Source organism: Aethalodelphis obliquidens, unplaced genomic scaffold (assembly GCF_003676395.1).
Source record: "Aethalodelphis obliquidens isolate GAN/ISIS:26980383/991018 unplaced genomic scaffold, ASM367639v1 scaffold107, whole genome shotgun sequence".
Lineage (NCBI taxonomy): Eukaryota > Metazoa > Chordata > Mammalia > Artiodactyla > Delphinidae > Aethalodelphis > Aethalodelphis obliquidens.
The window spans coordinates 1,701,483-1,717,303 of record NW_020838051.1 but is presented as its reverse complement, the minus strand read 5'-3'; the positions used below and the strand labels follow the sequence as shown (position 1 = coordinate 1,717,303).

Sequence of the window (15,821 nt, the reverse complement as noted above, 5' to 3'; positions counted from 1 at the left end):
AGCCTGTGCACTGCAACAACACTCACCACAACTAGAGAAAAGCCTGTGCGCAGCAACGAAGACCCAACGCAGCCAAATAATTTATTTTAAATTTAAATTTATTTTAAAAATAAATAAAAAATAATAAAAGGACGGAAAGACATCTAAACGATAATGTTCTCAAAGAAAAGTACAAGTAATTGAGCAAGCTGTCAGATGGCTCCTAGAGAATGCTGGTTGAACTGAAAACAAACAAACAAAACAAAGCTATCAAAGGTATTTTAAGTTCCCTGAGATCTGGAGTGAAAAGGTTGACTTCCGAAGGTTATTTATATAACTAATCATGCCTTTCGGTACAAGATAGTCTAAGCATTCAGTGTGCTCCTAGGGCTCCGTTAAAAAGACAGTAAAGGAATACAAAGAAAAACAGCAAAGAAACCAGGGGGACTCATCAGTGGGCCATTGATCCCACCTCCTGCCAAAGGGTAACGAGATAGAAGTACACTGGCTGATTAATGGGACGGAGCAGAAGAAGCCACGAAAGAGGAGGCTGCAGCAGAAATGGCATCAGATGATCCTGGAGGGACTCTGGGAGCAGAGCTGGGAAGTGTCAGGGACTGGATAGGGAAGGTAAAAGATGGGGGTTGATTGAAAGCTGGTCTCAGGTGGAGTAAGGATGGGTGACGGGAAGCAGCTTGACTCTGGCTCTGCTCTGCCTGCCAACATCCACGAGCATTTTCCCCTGGGCAAAAATCAAAGTAGTTTCTTCAAGAACCTGGGTAAAACTAGGTCTGTTCGTGTGAGTGTCATCATCCCAAAGTAAAGCCCTCTTCGTTCAGGCATTTGGGGGACCCTCTGGTCAGAGGCCAGCTTGCTGTCCGCTCATCCTAAAGCCAGTGGAAAAGTCTTGACCAGGTACACAGAGCTCCACGTCAGCCTTCCCACTTAGGGGGAAGTCAACACCAGCTCTCTCAAACAAACAATCCAGTTCCTCATTCTTCAACAAGAATTTTACGACCAAGATGTATCAGACCTCGGGCGAAAAACCAGCAGCATGAATGGAAACCTGACTGGCATTAAACTTCTCAGCTGCGCTGTCATGGTCAGAAGACCCCTCTCCCTCCCCCCTGCCTTTTTTTTTTTGGCTGTGTTGGGTCTTCGTGGTGGTGCACGGGCTTTTCACTGCAGTGGCTTCTCCTGTTGCGGAGCACGGGCTCCAGGCACGTGGGCTTCAGTAGTTGTGGCTCGCGGGCTCTAGAGCACGGGCTCAGTTGCTCTGTGGCATGTGGGATCCTCCCGGACCAGGGCTCGAACCCGTGTCCCCTGCACTGGTAGCCGGATTCTTAACCACTGCGCCACCAGGGAAGTCCCTCCCCCTGCCTTTCTAAATGCTGAAAGAAATTGATTTCAAATCCAAAGTCTGTACCTGGTGAAACCTCCAGTCAAGTGAATCAGAGGTATAAGGACTGAGAAATGTATTTCCCATGCATAGCTTTCTGAGGTAGTTTACGGGACTGACCTAATGGTGTGTATAATGTAGGTGTAAGAAATAGCAAAAAATACTCTAGAACCTCAATCAAAAACAATTTGAGGATGATGGCTGTGCAGCATGTTTGGAAAGCAGTTGATTCTAATTTGAAAAATCTTAAAGAATGGAATGGATCCCATGCAATAGAAAAGAGGCTGGAAGATCTCAGTGATGTGGCAAGGAAAGCATATGTCTCTTGTCCGGTTACCCAAGAAGAGGAGTATCAGAAAGACATGGTCCAAATATTCGGCAACCTTAAAAGGTAACATGATTTTGAGCAGTTGGAGGTGGATAAAGTGAATCCATTTCACCTTAAGGCTGGTAATATTCTCCTTCAAGTGACACATGACTCATGACACATTGGGCTCATAGGGAAAGAAATGTCACCCTGGTCTATTCCTGTGGCCAGTCTGCAGTGAGCAATATTTACCTGGTTATGTTACCAACACAATCAGTGTTCACCTTTTTTATTTTTTCTACAGGGAACCCACTTTATTTTTTTAATTTTTATTGAAATATGGTTGACATATAATGTGTTAGTTTCACATGTACAGCAAATTGATTGTTGTACATGTATATATATGAAGCAATATGTAATATTAGATAAAATAGAATTTCACGTGCTGAGAATCCATAGGAACTGATAATAAAAGTCAAAACCTTTTTTAGTTTTAATATTTTTTATTGAATATAGTTGACTTATAATGTGTTAATTTCTGCTGTACAGAAAGTGATTCAGTTATACATATATAGACATTCTTTTTCATTATGGTTTATCACAAGATATTGAATATAGTTGTCTGTGCTATACAGCAGGACCTTGTTGTTTATCCATCCTATATATAATAGTTTACATCTGCTAGTCTCAAACTCCCATTCCTTCCCTTCCCTACCCCTCCTCCCCCTTGGCAACCACAAGTCTGTTCTCTATATCTGTGAGTCTGTTTTTGTTTCGTAGATATGTTGATTTGTATCGTATTTTAGGTTCCTCATATAAGTGATATCATATGGTATTTGTCTTTGTTCTGTCTGACTTCACTTAGTTTGATAATCTCTAGGTCCATCCATGTAGCTGCAAATGGCATTATTTCATTCTTTCTTATGGCTGAGTAATATTCCATTGTGTGTGTGTGTGTGTGTGTGTGTGTGTGTGTGTGTGTACACGCCACATCTTCTTTATCCATTCCTCTGTCGATGGACATTAGGTTGCTTCCATGTCTTGGTTATTGTAAATAGTGCTGCAGTGAACATTGGGGTGCATGTATCTCTCGAATTATGGTTTTCTCAGGATATATGCCCAGGAGTGGGATTGCAGGATCATACGGTAGCTCTATTTTTAGTTTTTTAAGGAACCTCCATACTGTTCTCCATAGTGGCTGTACCAGTTTACATTCCCACCAATAGTGCATGAGGGTTCCCTTTTCTCCACACCCACTCTAGCATCTATTGTTGTAGATTTTTTGATGATGGCCATTCTGACCGGTGTGATACCTCACTGTAGTTTTGATTGCCAGCATCACTCTTCTTGCACTTTGGGGCCACTATTAAATAAAATAAGTGTCACTTGAACATAAGCACTACAATACTGTGACAGTGATGTGATAACCAAGGTGGCTACTAAGTGTCTAATGGGCGGGATCTATTGGACAAAGGGATGATTGACGTCCTGAGCAGGACAGATCAGGAAGGCGTGAGATTTCATCACACCACTCAGAACTTATGAATTGTTTGTTTCCAGAAGTTTCCATTTAATATTTTCGAACCTCGTTTGACCATGGGTAACAGAAACTGCAGAAAACGAAACCGTGGACAAGGGGATATTGCTGTATATATTACTTAATAGTTTAAAAAGTAACTGATCATCAAAAGGTTCAAGATTTAGAATCAAAAACTCTTAGTTTAGGTGTCCAGTTCCAGGCCTCCTCCATTATGGCAGGCAAGTCGCATAACCTCAGCAAAGCCTGTGTCCCCAGCCACCCACCCTGTGAGCCACACAGTATTGTCATGAGAGTTCATTTGGGTAATGTATGTGCAAGCTCTTTGTAAACTGCTAAGAAGCAAACAAATGATTGCTCTCCTTTATATTACTATTAATTACTCACTTTATTAGAGGAAGTAGTTAGGTTGAAATCATAACATGGGTGTTCTACTTGAGAAAGCTTACGTAGTTTTGGTCTCTTAATGATTTCAGGTCACGAGGAGGAGGAAAGCCTAAATTTTCTATTATCTACTCTATATCCTACTCTGGGATTCTGGGTTTCTCGGATTTTCCTCAGAAGATCCCTGACACAAGGAGAAAGGACTGTAGGTCTCTGGGAGTTGGTCTGCTAGCTGCGAGTAGTATGCCTTGTTTGTCATAATTTAACAGAACTTAACATTACTGTTTAGTCAAAGTCTCCAAGAGGATGTACCCCTCTACCTCTGTGGCTTCACATTCCCCTGGCTGACCACTGGGGTCAGTGGTGGTGGTGGAGGGTGTCCCCCATTTTGAGAAACACCAAGTGATATTTGGATGACCTTATGTAATGCTCTGAACATTAGGACGTAGGTGATGATATTCCAGTTTTGCTCAACTAAGTTCCAAAGAGAGAAATTTGCCTAAGGTCACATAGCTGGTAAGTGAAGGAACTGGATTTCACCCCAAGTTTGTTGGACTTCAAAGCACATGCTTTTGCTCAGCCCTGCCTTTAGAGTTGGAAACCTACGTTGGCCTTTTGTAGAGTTCTTTTTTTATGTACTTGGAAGAAAGGATGCAAAGAACATTCTTGACTTTCTTCTAGTTTTGATCCTTACTCATGGACGGTTTTGTCTCTGTTTTCAGCCAAAGCTCCAGACAAACCTATTCAGGTAGTTTATGTGCCCTCACATCTGTTTCACATGCTATTTGAGTTGTTCAAGGTAAGTGGAATTTAAAAACATGGAAAGAAGTCTTCATTTTAAATTACTTTGATTCAGGGCATAATGGATTCATCAGATTAGCATAAGAAAAAGGTTTTGCATAACCATTTTAAAAATTCTATTTCTAATGCCCTGTGGGTTTTATAATTTGTATACTCTGAGGTGAAAATTTGCTGTGTATGGTATAGTCTTCATGAATATTAGTACATATTGATTTTGAAGCTTAATTGTAAAATAAAAGCTTCAGTGGCTTTATGTAAAATCCATACTGTTTTTTCTTCAGAGATGAGCTTAGAGATGCTTTTTAGTTTCCAGATCTGGCAAAGGCTTTATTGGTGGTAGTCAGATCAAAATAAAAACACGTTTATGCATCTTTATGTTTCTGAACATTAACCATGTCGGTGCGTTATCAGTTGTTCCGGTCCTGAAAGATACGTTAACACTTTTACACATTTGAGTCAGTTTAGAAAATTCAGAAGATCTGACAGAGGCAGGGGGCAAAGATGTGGAAGGGCTGGACCAAAAGAGAAAAGACTGTCTATACCTTAAGCTGTTGCTTTTATTAACCAGTAGCTAACGGCATGTAAGTAGCAGTATTTCAGGCACAAGGCATTTGAGCTAAAATTTCATTTCTTCCAGTGTGTAAAACCCTAAACCAAACACCTGAAAAATCAGTTATGCTGATTCGCTTCCCAAAATTATGTTACTGATGTGACACTTAAGGTTGAGATGGGCATTCAGTTGTGAACTTGCTCTGCAACAGCTGTGGCTTTTTCAGAATTTCTTTTCACCTGACATTTCTTCTACTTTTTTTTTTCCAGCCAAATGATTAATTTTTGTGGGCAGCATGAATCCTCTCAGGCTTTCCGCCTTCTTTAGAGGAAGGGTGCTCTGTAAGTGCAGACTGATAGTGGGATTTAAAGCACACGCCAGTGAGCCTCTGCAGCCTCATTACACGCGATAAAAACATCCCTCTTGGTTAAGAGTTGAATAATTTAAATACCCTAAAGCAAAATCGAAAACAGGAAGGAAAGGAAAATAAGCATTTAGTATGGTGGATGAGACTAAAACGAGATAATAACAAAGTAGAGCATCAAGACATTTTTCCTTGCTCTGAACACACGTTTAGTTAAGTTCTTTAGAGAGGAAAAGAGTGCCATATAAATCCAACTGATCTTTGCCCCCCACCAAAGAAACGTTGTGCAGCGGTAGCCTTTCGCCAGTTTCTTTTTTTAAAGTTGTAGTTTGTGAGTTGGTGGCATGCTAAAAAAAAAGGTTCTGTGATTTCAGAACTCAATGAGAGCGACAGTGGAACTATATGAAGATAGAAAAGAGGGCTACCCAGCTGTTAAAACCCTTGTTACTCTGGGTAAAGAAGACTTATCCATTAAGGTAACTCTTTATTTGTACGTATACTTGAATTATCAGTTAATTTAATAGTGTGTAAACATTGAGGAATCAAAGGGAAGGGAGGAGAACTGACAACTGAGTGTCTTATTTGTAAGTACTGCATTTGATCCTTGGCTTGAGCTACCTCATTTAAACTTCGTTGGAACCCCATTTTTTAGGGAGCTGAACAAGATCCCAAACCCAAGCATATTGGAGCCTAACCCCACTTGCCCGCCTCCTTTGTTTTACACTGTTCACAAAGGGACCATATTTCGTTGGGGGTTCAAGTCCTTGCACGGTTTAGAGTAATCTAGTATGTACTTTATTTAATGAACTCCTTGCCTCCTACTAAGTATAGATTGATGACTTCTTCTTGTTTTTCTTCCTTTTCACATTTTGTACATTACAGATAAGTGACCTAGGTGGTGGGGTCCCACTACGAAAAATAGATCGTCTTTTTAACTACATGTATTCAACTGCTCCGAGACCTAGCCTGGAGCCTACGAGAGCCGCGCCGCTGGTAAGCCTCTGAAACCGCTGCTAGAGGAAAGACCATTCGCTAGAGAAGGGACAGAGCTGGCTCTTTCCCCGGGTTGTCGCATTAGCCTTGTTGCATTTGTATGTTTCCCGCATGGTTTGAAGGAGGGAGAATTTTATGCCACTGCTGCTTTCTCTATGACTCTTTTGGACTCAGATTTCTTCTCTAATTTGTGTCTAAGAAACACTCAGAGCTGAGTACTTACCTCCCCAATACAGAGAAAAAATATTTCCCTGTGGTTAAGACTGCTTCTGGAGCACCATTTACCACCTGGCACTCCCCTTGGAGGGGGTGGAAGTTTAATAGCAGGTGAGCAGGGAACAGCACAGCGTGTCTGGCTGCAGCTGGCCCTGGGCACTTTGGCGCTGCATACCATAGAGGCCCAAATCACCCAGGGCCTTTGAACTTCCCCCGCCAAATTTGTTTATATAATTAAAGTGTTAAATTACGAACACATTAAATTTTTTATATAAGCAGGAAACATATAGGTGGCGTATGCATTTTCAGAGCCCTTTCTGTCTCACTGTGGAAATAACCTTCAGGAAGTGAGGAAAGCCTCTGGTTACCATGGCAGCATTTAGATCCTGGTAGGGCCACACTTTCTTCCCCCGGCTGAGTGTTTCTAATTGACAAACAACAACTGAACCCTTTGTCATTAAGCACAGCAACATATCTGTCAGTCTGCAAAATGGTTCAGAGTGTAAAGTTTCATTTTCAAGTTGTACCTGACTGACAAGCACGTAAGATTATATTTTATATGTATGAATAAAATCCAACACTTAACATCATTTATTCTAGACAGGGTTTGTTAACACTGCATATTGAAAACGGAGAGGAAGTCGCTTACATAGGATTCCAGAAAATTCTTGAAAGATCAATTTGAAGGCCATTGCCTTGACCAGTTTCTGGTACATACTTAAATAAATGTCAAAAGAAAAAGAGACACTACAGGCAAATCTAGAACCTTCCGCAATTGTTTAAAAGGAGTATGGATCGTCTGTTACAGGTCTCAAGATAGCACCTTGAGGACAGCTGTGATGTCATCTTTTTTTTTAAATGACACTGAGCAATTGAAGTGAGAGAGCTCTAAACAATGTGCATCCCACCTCCCATTTTATAGATGAGGAAATGAGGTTACTGGTTTGCCCAAGGTCATTGAGCTCATTATCGTCAAGCTGGCACTGGCCATGTCTGTATTCCTTCCAGTGTGCCTGGTGGCTCTCCATTTGAGGAAATGCTTCCACTAGCATCTCTCCCAGTTAGTCAAGTCTCCTCAGCTTTTAAGCGGGCGTGTGGGTATGTACTACTAGGAAACGTTAACTTCTTCATCGAACACCTTACTATGTTACAGCTCTGTGCCGTGACACACGCATTTCTTTTTCGGAAATGTCCTCCCAGACAACTCCTATTGATCCTTTGACACCCTGTCGGTGGACTTAATCAGAGGGGTCGAAGCTTGAGGAACAGCCCCTTCCCCTCCACCCCAGAGTGTTGGAAATTAGTCTCAATTATTCCTATCAATATCGGAGACCTTTTTTTTCTTCCCCCAACAACCTGTTACTGACAGTCAAGGTTCTATGACATAGAGGTATAGGAGGGTACTGGAATTGTTTTCTTGTCTCTAAGAATATATGGACTACCACATGTCAAAATATTGCAGCGTTCTCAGACCCTTAGGAAGTAGCTCTTAGGAGATTGTTTTCTTTTCATTGTGTTAGCCTTGGTACGGTTAGATTTCAACTCCTGTGCTGCTCAATTTAATTGAGCAAAGAAATCATAGTGGAACTTTGGAATGGTGTGGTTTACTTTGGTTTCTGGTTCAAATTCCACTTGATTTGGGATTTAACAATGCTAACAATTTGCTTTAAAACGTTCAAAAAGCCTTAGTCCGAAATCGGAGTATTTCTTTTCTTTTCCAAACATGTGAGAAGTATTTTTGCAGGGTGAAAACAGATTGTTTGCCATAGATGAGCATATACATCACTGTAAAGTTTGGATCAATAATTTATTTGCTTTAAATATGAAGCAAGAATTTATTATAATCTTGCAGATGGTCCTCAGACTCGATGTGTTAGCGTTTTGTGCCCGTCTCACCGTATTAATTTTCTTTTCTCGGTAGGCTGGATTTGGTTACGGCTTGCCAATTTCTCGTCTGTATGCTAGATATTTTCAAGGAGATCTAAAACTCTATTCTATGGAAGGCGTGGGTACTGATGCTGTCATTTATTTGAAGGTACTGCATTTTATTTCTGTTATATGAAGGCATCTTTACTTTTTAAAGCTATAAGTTCTAATAACTAATGGAGAATAGCACTATATCATCTCCTATATTCAGCTCGGATTTACTCCAGTTTTACGTGAAAACCAAGTTATGTCCTACCCTTGATTTTATGCTCAGATACAGCAAAATAGGAAACATGGAGAGGTAAAAATTTAAATATTGATTTTTAAAACCATAATTCTAAGTTGTGATTTTTTAAAAAATTGTATACCCATTGAAAGGACTAATCTAAAAGGAGACAGGTTTTCATAAACTGAATTCTTGTAGTCTTTTGTTTTAGAAACTTGCCGGCTTTCCCAAAGTTGCAAGAATTCAGTGCTCGTAATATGGTTACCTAAAAGTCTGATCGACTAACAAAGTTCTCTGTAAAACAAGTTTTCTCATTCATTGGTGGAGTCAGACTTTTATTTACTTCTAAACTCTAGAATATTTGGAGTATTTTTTGAATGTGTGATATGGGCACATAGTACAAAATTTTAAAGCTACAAAAGGGAGAACTAAGTCTCTCCCATCAGTGGCCCAGAGCCACTTGGTTCTCTTTCCCAGGGGCGACCCTGGATGCCAGTTTCATGTGGAGCCTCATGGAAGTTGATTCTGCATTGATAAAAGTATGGGGGGAAATCTGATTTTTTTTCACACAAATGATTATTTTAGCACTTTGCTTTTTTTTAACTTTCCAACGTATCTTGGAGATCTTTCCATATCAGTTCATACCGAACTGGCTCATCCTTTTAACAGCTGCTTAGTGTGTTATATGTTATATGATAAGATAACCAGTTATTTTGAGTGTGTATCTTAGATGCCAATGCATATAAATGATATGCTATTTGATATCACTTTATGAGCTTATATTTATACATCTACTGTGTATGAAACTATTTCTTCAGGGCCCTCTGGGAGAACAGTTGCCCAGTGAACAGTAGTGTTTGGTCTAAGACCATATAGTCAAGACAGTTGAATATCTCACATCAGTATTAACTGAACTAAAATAGTTTTTGTTTTGCTCATGTGTACTTCAGTACTGGTTTTTCGTGAAACCAGTACTTTCATAGAAAAGCTTTAATTTCATCCTGATCAGTCTAAGTAACTTACTTAGACTGTAATTTTAATATAACTCTAAAAATATATATATTAATAAGGTTTCTGATGTTTTAAATAATAGAATTTGGGTCAGTATTTCATGTGAGCAAGATGACACTGTGGACCTTTGGTGTCTATTTTTGTTTTTCCTTAGGCTCTTTCAAGTGAATCATTTGAGAGACTTCCAGTTTTTAATAAGTCCGCATGGCGCCATTACAAGACCACACCTGAAGCTGACGATTGGAGCAATCCCAGCAGCGAACCCAGGGATGCTTCCAAATACAAGGCGAAACAGTAATTTACCACTTTTCTTTCTATTATAAAGCATCTGATTTTTCTCCAGTGTGTACCAGCCAGACGATTGACATTTTCAGCCACATCTTTGTGGTTTTATCACTGGAAAAGCAAAGTGATCCCTAAAGAAAGGATGGAGTAGCTTTTTCACCCCAGACAGGAAGGAGAGCAAGAATTGGGTAGCCAGAGTAGCAATTCCAGTAGAGGCCTTGATGACCTAGGAGTCCTTGCCCTGTGGAGGTATCAAAAGCAGTAAGCAGGGTTTAGCCTGCTTCTTTAAAAAGGAATTAATTTGTAATTTGTCATCCTCCATAGACTTCACAGAAGAATGTTTAGAGGAAGTCTGTAGGTGGGTTGAAACTGGAAAAATAAAGAAGTTAAAATTATCAGTCAAGGTAAACAAAATGTGGTTTATCCATCTAACAGAGTATTATTATTCAGCCCTTAAAAGGAATAAAGTTCTGACATGCTACAATATAGATAAACCTTGAAGTCATTATGCTAAGTAAAATAAGCCGGATCCAAAAGGACAAATATTGTATGATTGCACTTACGTGAGGCACCTAGAGACAGAAAGTAGGATGGTGGTTGCCAGGGCTGGGGAGTAGGGGGAAAGCGAATTTCGTGTTTCACGAGGACAGAGTTTCAGTGGAGAAAGATGAAAAAGCTCTGGAGATGGATGGTGGTAATGGTGGTACAACACTGTGAATGTACTTAATGCCACTGGACTGTACACTTAATAAAACATTTTTTTTTACCATCTTAACCAGGTGGTAAATTTTATGTACAATTTACCACAATAAAAAAAATGAAAAAGAGGAAAATTATCAATCATAGAATAACAAGTTTCACTACTTTGTGGTAATAAGGACAATAATCCAATCTTTGGTTTCCAATTTTCTTTTTCTTCTGACTACCTTTAAGCTCCAACTCTGCTAGCAAGAGTAAGGGTTCTGATTATTTGTTTAATTTCAAGTAACCTTTTAGTAATAGAAAAGCAGTATATGAACATTGTAAAAAATTAGGAAATATAAAAAAGCAAAAAAAGAAAAAAAGAGAAACTGCTGTATTCCCATAACCCAGAGATTACCATTCTCAGAGCTTTATCTGTGTTCTTCCAGCTATTTTGCTGTTTGTATACATGTATGTGTATTTTCCCCCAATGAGATCATACTTTTCATACTGTTGTACAACCTAGTTTTATTTCATTTAACCACCTCCACCTTTCCATGTCAATACATTTTCATCGTGAAAATTCCCCTGATTTGTCCAAACAACAAATCAGTTCCAAGACCACATAACACATCTGAGTAGGTCTCAAGCTGTTTTTAATCTAGAACAATCTTTTGTTGTTGGACCATACCAGTTGTCCTGCAAAAATGTCCCACCTTGATTTGTTTGATTTTGTCTTTGAAGTTTTATTTAATTTGTCCCCCTTTCCCTGTATCTCCCATAAACTGGAAGTTCATCTAAAGGCTCAGTGGAGCATTTTTTTGCTAGAATATTTCATAAATACTCCTGCAGAATTACACTCTGAGACCCACGATGTCTGGTTGATCCACCATTAGTAATGTTAAGACTGACCGTAATTCAGGTGATGGCTGTCTGATCCCTCCATAGTATAGTTAATTTTCCCTTCTCAACCAGAAAGTAATCTGCGTAGTGTTATTTTGTCATGTTATTTCGGCACCATGCAACCATCACCTAATGGTTTTTAGCACCAGCTGATACCTTTGGCCTTAATCAGTAACTTTATTAATGTTTATAAAATGATGAGGTTTTTCTTTGTTAGTATCATTCCTTTGACAATTATTAGCTGACATTCTCCTGTAAAGTTCTTCCTCAACAACTAAGGTCATTTAGGTACCTTTTGAAGTACAGTTCCTCCTGGCAAGGCAGGATAAGCATTTCAGTCTTTCCCTTTAATTACCAATTTTCAAGGTAAGAAGTTGAGTTAAAAACCACCTTAAATTTGACCAATGAGTTTCTGGCTTTCTCTTTTTTAAGTAGTATTATGGATATTGTAGATTTTTATTGCTTTGATATGTTTCAGTCAATATTTAACATATATATAAAAAGTGTTCAAGTCTTAAGTTTATAACTTAATGAATTTTTACACCTATATTTCCAGCACGTGAACAGGCTGCTTTCTAGTCAGACTCTCCTCCTTTTTCCCTCCTTACCATGTAACAATTATTCCAACTCTATCACCTATCACTGTGTCTGACTCTCTCACTGCTTGAACTTAAAACAAAAGGAAGATATAGTGTGTGCTCTTTTTGTGTCTGGCTTTCTGTGAGGTTCACCTATGTCATTGCATGTAGTAGCCATCTTTTTGATGCTAAAACTGGCACACCTTTGGCCATTGGAAGCTATTTTGAGCCAGATCCTTTGTGTTCCATTGATAAAACTGCATTCATCTTTGAAAGCTTCCTTGCTTTCTGGCCCAAGATGATGTCCTAGGCTTATCTTACACTTTGCCTAGAATCAGCCATTTTCCTCAAGGACTCCTGTTTCCTTTTAATGGGTATTAGAGACCCTAATCTGGGTGTTGGAGGTGTACATTATACCTTTTCTAGTCCCCTTTTCTGGGCAGAACTATAAAATACATATCTTTTATAAGATCATATTGATATTTTTATTCGATTTTAACATTGTAATGTTTCTCGCTAATATTTTTTTTAATTATTTATTTATTTTTGGCTGTGTTGGGTCTTCGTTGCTGCATGCGAGCTTTCTCTAGTTGCGGCAAGCGGGGGCTACTCTTTGTTACGGTGCGGGGGCTTCTCATTGCAGTGGCTTCTCTTGTTGTGGAGCACGGGCTCTAGGCACTCCAGCTTCAGTAGTTGTGGCACGTGGGCTCAGTAGTTGTGTCGCACGGGCTTAGTTGCCCCGTGGCACGTGGGATCTTCCCGGACCAGGACTCGAACCTGTGTCCCCTGCATTGGCAGGCGGATCCTTAACCACTGCGTCACCAGGGAAGTCCCTCGCTATTATATTTTAATTGTATATATTTCCTCTTACTCTGAAAACCTTGATTCCTAACATAGTGCAACAGAAAGGTATTTGTATGCAAATAGATTTTATATAGCTTTGTGATTTTGTACCTTTATAGTAGCATTGGTCTTTTCTGATGAATGATATAAAGGCTATCTATATTGATGTTTATTCTTTTCTACGGAAGTCTTGTGATGGACCTCTGTGCAATATTGCCGGCCTGGTCACTCACCTCAAATGATGAAATCTAGAGGAGTTTGGTTTGTGCACATGAGTGTGAGTGTACACACAGGTGTGTGTAGACACATACGCACACCATCCCTGGTGGAGATTAAGCTAAATTAGCTTGAAACCCGTGGATCAGTTTCCCTTGATTGCATTTTCAGTCCGTATGTAAGTCAAGTAGCATGTTGGGCATCAGTGTGAGCAGTTAATTCCAGCTATGGCTCCGGTAGGGGGAGTTATTTGAGTAGCACATAAGCAGTCTTTATAAACATTAAGGTCCATTTGGATTGTTAAAAGATGGCCTTTGTTGAATATTGTTTTAAAGGCTGCTTAGGACTTCCCCAGTGGCACAGTGGTTAAGAATCTGCCTGCTAATGCAGGGGACATGGGTTCAAGCCCTGGTCTGGGAAGATCCCACATGCCACAGAACAACTAAGCCCGTGCGCCACAACTACTGAGCCTGCGCCCTAGAGCCCTCAAGCCACAGCTATTGAAGCCGCGCACCTAGAGCCCGTGCTCCACAACAAGAGAAACCACCACAATGAGAAGCCTGCGCTTGCCGCAACTAGAGAAAGCCCACACGCAGCAACAAAGACCCAATGCAGCCAAAAATAAATAAATAAATTTTTTAAAAAAGTCTACTTAAAACTTTAAATAGATTAGGAGGTTGTATACTGCTGACTAAGTATGAGCCTTCATTTCTAATATCTTAGACAAATTTTAGCAGAAAGCGATTTTTAAGATTGTAAAACGGTTAGCCTGATATTTCAGTTATACAAATAGCATAATTGGCGGCCACCTTGGGAAAGTATTTAGTAGGAATGGTAAATTCACTAGGGGAAAGAGAAATCCTAAGAAAATTTATTTCCTAAGCAGATTTTTAATTACAGCCTTACTGAGATATAATGCAGCCTTTTAAAGTGTACAAATTCAGTGGCTTTTGGTATATTCACAGAGTTGTGTGATCCTCACCCACTGTCTAATTTCAGAACATATTCACCATCCCCCAAAGAAACCCCATACCCATTAGCAGTGATTCCTCATTTCTAATCAGGTTTTTAACTGAGAGGAAAGAACTCTTTTAAAGTATATATAAGTCATTAAATGGTAATTCATTTTCTGTAGTAACCATAGAGAATAATTCTGAGATAAGGCACGCGTTTTTGCATCATCACTGTAACTAAATGCTCTGAATAAGTCTCGCGTAAAATAGAGAAGGTTGTCCTCATAAACTCACTGTGGATATTCCCATTATTTTCTTTGTAGGGACAAGTTCAAGACTAACAGAACTTTGTAAAGAACTGAATGCTTCGGTCCTCTCCATGAAGAAAAGATGGTCTTCTGCAAGTCACCCAGAAAGAACTCCTTTCCTCCACCAACTCTGCGTGTGGCACTATAGTTAATCCAGTGTTTGAATGTGTATTTGCTCTCTGTATGAGGTGGACCTTTTCCACAGAAGTTTCCTGTAGCTACTTCAGATCTTCCACTAAAGTAGTAACTTGAGTCATTTTTCGTAGTACGTTGCCGTGGTTTGGTTGGCGCCTGTCATAAGGGGACACAGAACCTCGTTAGCACTCGCCTCCTCATACCTCTGTCCTCGTTATCATAGAGTGTCTGCAGTCTCCCCAGGTTTCTCAGCTCCCTCCCCACTGCGGATACAGCCGATCTCTACTGTTGCTCTTTGTGACCAAATACCATGTTTGTCCCAAACCACCAGCTAAGGCCTGAGGAGTCCGGAAGTTGAGGACGTCAGCTTAGCATGTCTTGATAATTCGGTCCCTGGGCCCTTCCTTTCTCTTATGCGTCCCTCCTCACTCTCTGATTTAGACTTTGGCCTTCTTCCATCTGACCGGATTCTCATTGTGAGGTATGGGTAGTTTCGTGTTAGATCTTCCTCTTGGATGCATAGGTTTTATTTTGAAATTCATTTGTATACTTCCATTCTGTCAATTAAAGCATTCCAAAAGTTGTCTTGGAATTTTTCACTTAACTGCTTGGTTTCAAAGATCTTAAGTGAAAGTCTACCTTCTGGTCGTTATCAAGTTCGTAAAGAGTGGGAAGTGGAATTTTTATGCTTATGTAACAGTTTTACCTCTGAATACTGTCCTTTTGTCATGTTATATTCCTTTGTAGTTTTCTAAGTCCCTATGTGATGCACTTTACTAGTTGTAAAATAGACCGAAGGGAAAAGTTCTTTCTAGTTTATTTTGAAAAATGCCCCAGGTCTTCATAATGTATATTTTCATGAAGTTTAGCCGGTTTTAGAATTGTCTGTCTGATTTTCAGCATAGTTTATTTTTTGCTGGAAGGTGGACTTGGCAGAGGACTTGAGGTGAGGAAAGAGGAGCCATGTTGTATTTACTCTTAGAAACGGAAGCTGAGAGTCCAGATTAAAATTCACAAGTTATAAAGCTCCACAGGATGTGTTTCTCTTCACTGTAATTTTTCGTATATTTATGATCTACCTTGACTTCTGCTCTCTTTTAACATCCATATAAATGTTCCCATCCAGTGTTTAAGTATTGAATTCACTGAGTTCAGAGCTGTCACTTGTAAAGTATTCCTCCTCCTTTAGTCACAGTTTTTCCCTGGGTGGAGTTGTGCGCTGACCA

The 15,821-nt window shown here is 39.7% G+C and overlaps 1 protein-coding gene across 3 annotated transcripts in view; it reads left to right on the top strand.

Moving 5' to 3' along the window:
- The window catches only part of PDK3 (pyruvate dehydrogenase kinase 3), a 128,895-nt gene extending 113,716 nt beyond the window's left edge, over positions 1–15,179 (top strand). For all 3 annotated transcript variants that reach the window (XM_027096732.1, XM_027096730.1, XM_027096731.1), the window contains 6 exons: positions 4,329–4,405; positions 5,696–5,797; positions 6,204–6,314; positions 8,452–8,565; positions 9,848–9,987; positions 14,476–15,179. In XM_027096732.1, the coding sequence (XP_026952533.1) occupies positions 4,329–4,405; positions 5,696–5,797; positions 6,204–6,314; positions 8,452–8,565; positions 9,848–9,987; positions 14,476–14,506 (575 nt within the window). In that variant the 3' untranslated portion in view covers positions 14,507–15,179. The remainder of the gene's footprint in view (positions 1–4,328; positions 4,406–5,695; positions 5,798–6,203; positions 6,315–8,451; positions 8,566–9,847; positions 9,988–14,475) is intronic.
- The last annotated feature ends 642 nt before the right edge of the window (positions 15,180–15,821 follow it).